General features: G+C 40.4%; 1 protein-coding gene across 1 annotated transcript; it reads left to right on the top strand.

Annotated features, from left to right (window-relative positions):
• Nucleotides 1-506: 506 nt before the first annotated feature.
• ARL14 (ARF like GTPase 14) lies at nucleotides 507-1,714 on the top strand. The gene has a single exon (XM_077488060.1). The coding sequence runs from the start codon at nucleotides 607-609 to the stop codon at nucleotides 1,201-1,203; it is 597 nt and encodes a 198-aa protein (XP_077344186.1). The 5' UTR covers nucleotides 507-606; the 3' UTR covers nucleotides 1,204-1,714.
• Nucleotides 1,715-3,714: the final 2,000 nt, after the last annotated feature.

A 3,714-nucleotide genomic window follows, 5' to 3' on the forward strand; every position in this document is an offset into this window, starting at 1 on the left:
TAAAGCGGAGCTCCACCAAAAAGGGGAACCTCCACTGCCACATATGCCACTTTTGGGGGGGGGGGAGCAGGTAGCTGGTTTTGACAGGTACCTCCTCCCACTTCCGACTTAAGATCGGCAAACAACGACATTTCCGCCCCCCTCCTCCTTCTTACTACAACCATACTGTATACAGTATCGTGAATTTGTGCCAACAGGAATCATTTTAAAACGGTTTGAAGTGAGAAAAATTTTTTGGAAGCAACCAATAATTTACAACAAAAAAAATTTGGTTTCCATCACTTAGTATTGCAGCAACCGGCGATAAGATGTTTTATTATTACCTATTTATTTTAAAGTAAACTTTACTATTTTTATTGTATTAGAAAGTGCTGTATTCACACCTCACTCTCTCATACTTTGAACTTTGGTTTCCGTTATCGATTATGCTTTATTGCTTCTGACAGTTCTACCTTTGTGACAGGTAGTGGACGTTAAACCTTCATAAACAATACACCTTTCTGATAAGCCTCTCTATAAGTAGACAGCTCTCACTGCTACGAGTCACCATGCCAAACATTTCACCTTTTTCCGCTGTTCAAAAACGAAAAACAAAGACAGGAAGACATGGGGCAGGTTGTCTCTGTACACTCGAAAATTAAACAAGCCAGAATACTCATACTTGGCTTGGATGCAGCTGGTAAATCAACTGTGCTGTACAAATTCAAATTCAAAGAACCTTTTTCAACAATTCCGACAGTTGGCTTCAATGTGGAGATGATTCAGACAGAGAAGCGCCTACAATTAACCATATGGGATGTTGGAGGACAAGAGAAATTAAGATCACTCTGGTGCTACTACTTTGAAAATACAGATGGACTCGTGTATGTGGTGGACAGTACTAACAAAGAAACTCTAGATGAGTCAAAAAAGGAATTTCAGCGTATACTGCAGAATGAACTAATAAAGAATGTGCCTGTTGTTGTCCTGGCTAACAAACAAGATCTTCCTGGGGCTCTTGATGCAGAAGAGATCACACGAAAATTTAACATGAAAAAGCATTGCTCAGACCGGGACTGGTATGTCCAGCCATGCTGTGCCCTCTCAGGCCAAGGCCTGGCAGAAGGATTCAGTAAAGTGTCTGAATTTGTGAAGAAATCAAAAGAAGATGCCCTGAACTTTGCAAAGCAGAGCGTAAGACTTAAAACATCGCGGAAATTCTAGAACATCGTATAGTGTGACCTATAGAACTTGAATGCACCTTAAGTCCAACATAGTATCGATTTTTTCATAATGGCAGTAAGAATAATAATTTGTTTTGTGTGTGTGTGTGTGTGTGTGTGTGTGTGTTATTTATTAAGAACTATCCAGAGTTGCTAAAAACACATTTAAAAAATGCCCTGTAGATTTATGCAATAGAATACAAATGTTTGTTGGGCAACAGAACAAAAGGAGTTTGCAGAAAAGTATGGTGAACTGCCTGTTAAGTAAAAGACTTCTATTTACTAACACCGATGACTGCACATTGTTCTAAGAAGAATATTCTGCAAAAAATGGGAAGTGTTAACTATATCTGTTGTTATACCTGTTTATTCAGTCAGTATTTTCAAATTAAATTAGGGATAAGGCAGAAAATAATGATGTGCAGTATACTACTTTATTATATTTATCATGTGAAACATGAAATTACAGGTGTGCAATTCCACTACAGTATAAAATTAGATTTTTTTCCTAATCCTGGTATATTGTTTTTTTTTTACTTGAATGGTTTATACTCTGTGTGATGCAAGAAATGTATAGGAATGTATATTACATAGAATTAATACAACATTTTCATCTAATGCTGCAAGTATTTACTATGAATTTGTTTTGTGTTTTTACATTTTTTTTAATGAGTATGAGGCATATGGCTGTTGAAGCATATTGAGACTTGTAGTTTAATGACAGCTGGGGAGACTGTTCCAGATATTTTCCCTAGTAAGATACCAAAGGATCTCATTAGGCTGTACTCAGCAATAAACTTACATTTATGCTATCAAGAGGAAACACAAAATGTTTCCTCAACCATACTGGAGTGCAGAATTGTAACAATGGATGATGGGAACCCCAACATATCACTAGAGTCCCCACATATAAGCACCAATATTTATCTTAAAAGGTAAACCCTCTGTTGCTGTTTTCTTATATTTTTTTACACTAGAGCATGGGTATTGATGTAAAATTCATGGAGGTACAGTCAGTAACATATTACATAGAATCAATACATTTTTCACCTAATGCTGCAAGTATTTACTATGCATTTGTTTTGTGTTTTTAAATTTTTTTATTGAGTATTACTTTTATTGTAGACATACAATTATACATGAAATATGCTGTCATAATATAATAACATTTACAATATATTATGGTGTGGCTCCAAAGTTAGAAATCACAATTGATATGCTGTGTTGCAAACAAATTCCTTGACTTTCAAGCTCTTTCTACAATACAGTGTATATCGCCTCATGCACACAAGGTGTTCGATTTTCTTATCTGAAAGCATTTTACTCCCAGCAGGCAAAAAAGCTGCTTAACTACTTGCCAACCAGGCCATAGCCGAATGATGGCTACAGTGTGGTTGAATAATTCTGGGAGGGCTTACAATGGCATCCTCCCAGAATCGTGCTTCCCACATGCTCCCTGGGGTGCACACACGGGAGTGTCCATGCTCACTGGGTTCTTGGGACTGGACGCATCACGGATCAGGGAAAAGGGCCAATCCCAGTGGCATTTACTACATGATCTCTCTGTCCAATGATGGAGTGATCACTGTCAACAAACCGGTGTCCGGTTCTCTCATGTCCTCACACTGATCGTGTGAGGACAGGAGGTAGAAGCTGCAGCATGAGGCTGCTTGAGTCTTTTTTTTATATATTCCAAGTGCCCTGGATTGCCCCAGCAGCACCCCAGTAGTACCACATCTGTGCCCCAGCAATGCACATCTGTGTTTCAGCAGTGCCACTTCTGTGCCCCAGCAGTGCCCCAGCAGTGCCACATCAGTACCCAGAAGTGCCACATCTGTGCCCAGCAGTGCTCTACAGTGCCCCAACAGTGCCACATCTGTGTCCCATCAGTGCTCTAAGGTGCCCCATCAGTGTCTAGCGGTGCCCCATCAGTGCACATCTGTGCCCCATCAGTGCACATCTGCGCCCCATCAGTGCCACATCAGTGCACATCTGCGCCCCATCAGTGCCATATCAGTACATATCTGTGCCCCATTAGTGCCCAGCAGTTCTCTACAGTGCCCTAGCAGTGCACATCTGTGCCTCTTCTGTGCCACATCTATGCTCTACAGTGCCACGTCAGTGCCCTACAGTGACACAGCTGTGCTACATCAGTGCCCCATTGTGCTCTACAGTATCCCATTAGTGCCACTAAAGTGCCCATTAGTGCCAATACAGTGGCCACCGGTAAATGCTCATTAGTGCCACCCTATCAGTGGATCCTCATCAGCACCCATCAGGTCTGTGAAAATGTGTAAAAAGTGTGTTGAAAATGCGTTTTTTTTTCCACATTTTCCAAAAACTTGTGGGGAAAAAAAGACATGTTCAAAAGACTCATTATTCCTCATAGAATATATGTTGGGGTGTTTTTTCCCAAAACGTGGTTATTTTGTGGGCGTTTCCATTGTCCCGGTGCTCCAGGGCCTTCAAAAGTGTGATAGGTTGTAAGGAAAGTATATGTGTAGTTTATGTC

The sequence above is a fragment of the Lithobates pipiens genome, unplaced genomic scaffold, assembly GCF_037356315.1.
Source record: "Lithobates pipiens isolate NorthernLeopardFrog02 unplaced genomic scaffold, aLitPip1_a1.2 Scaffold_18, whole genome shotgun sequence".
NCBI classification, from domain to species: domain Eukaryota; kingdom Metazoa; phylum Chordata; class Amphibia; order Anura; family Ranidae; genus Lithobates; species Lithobates pipiens.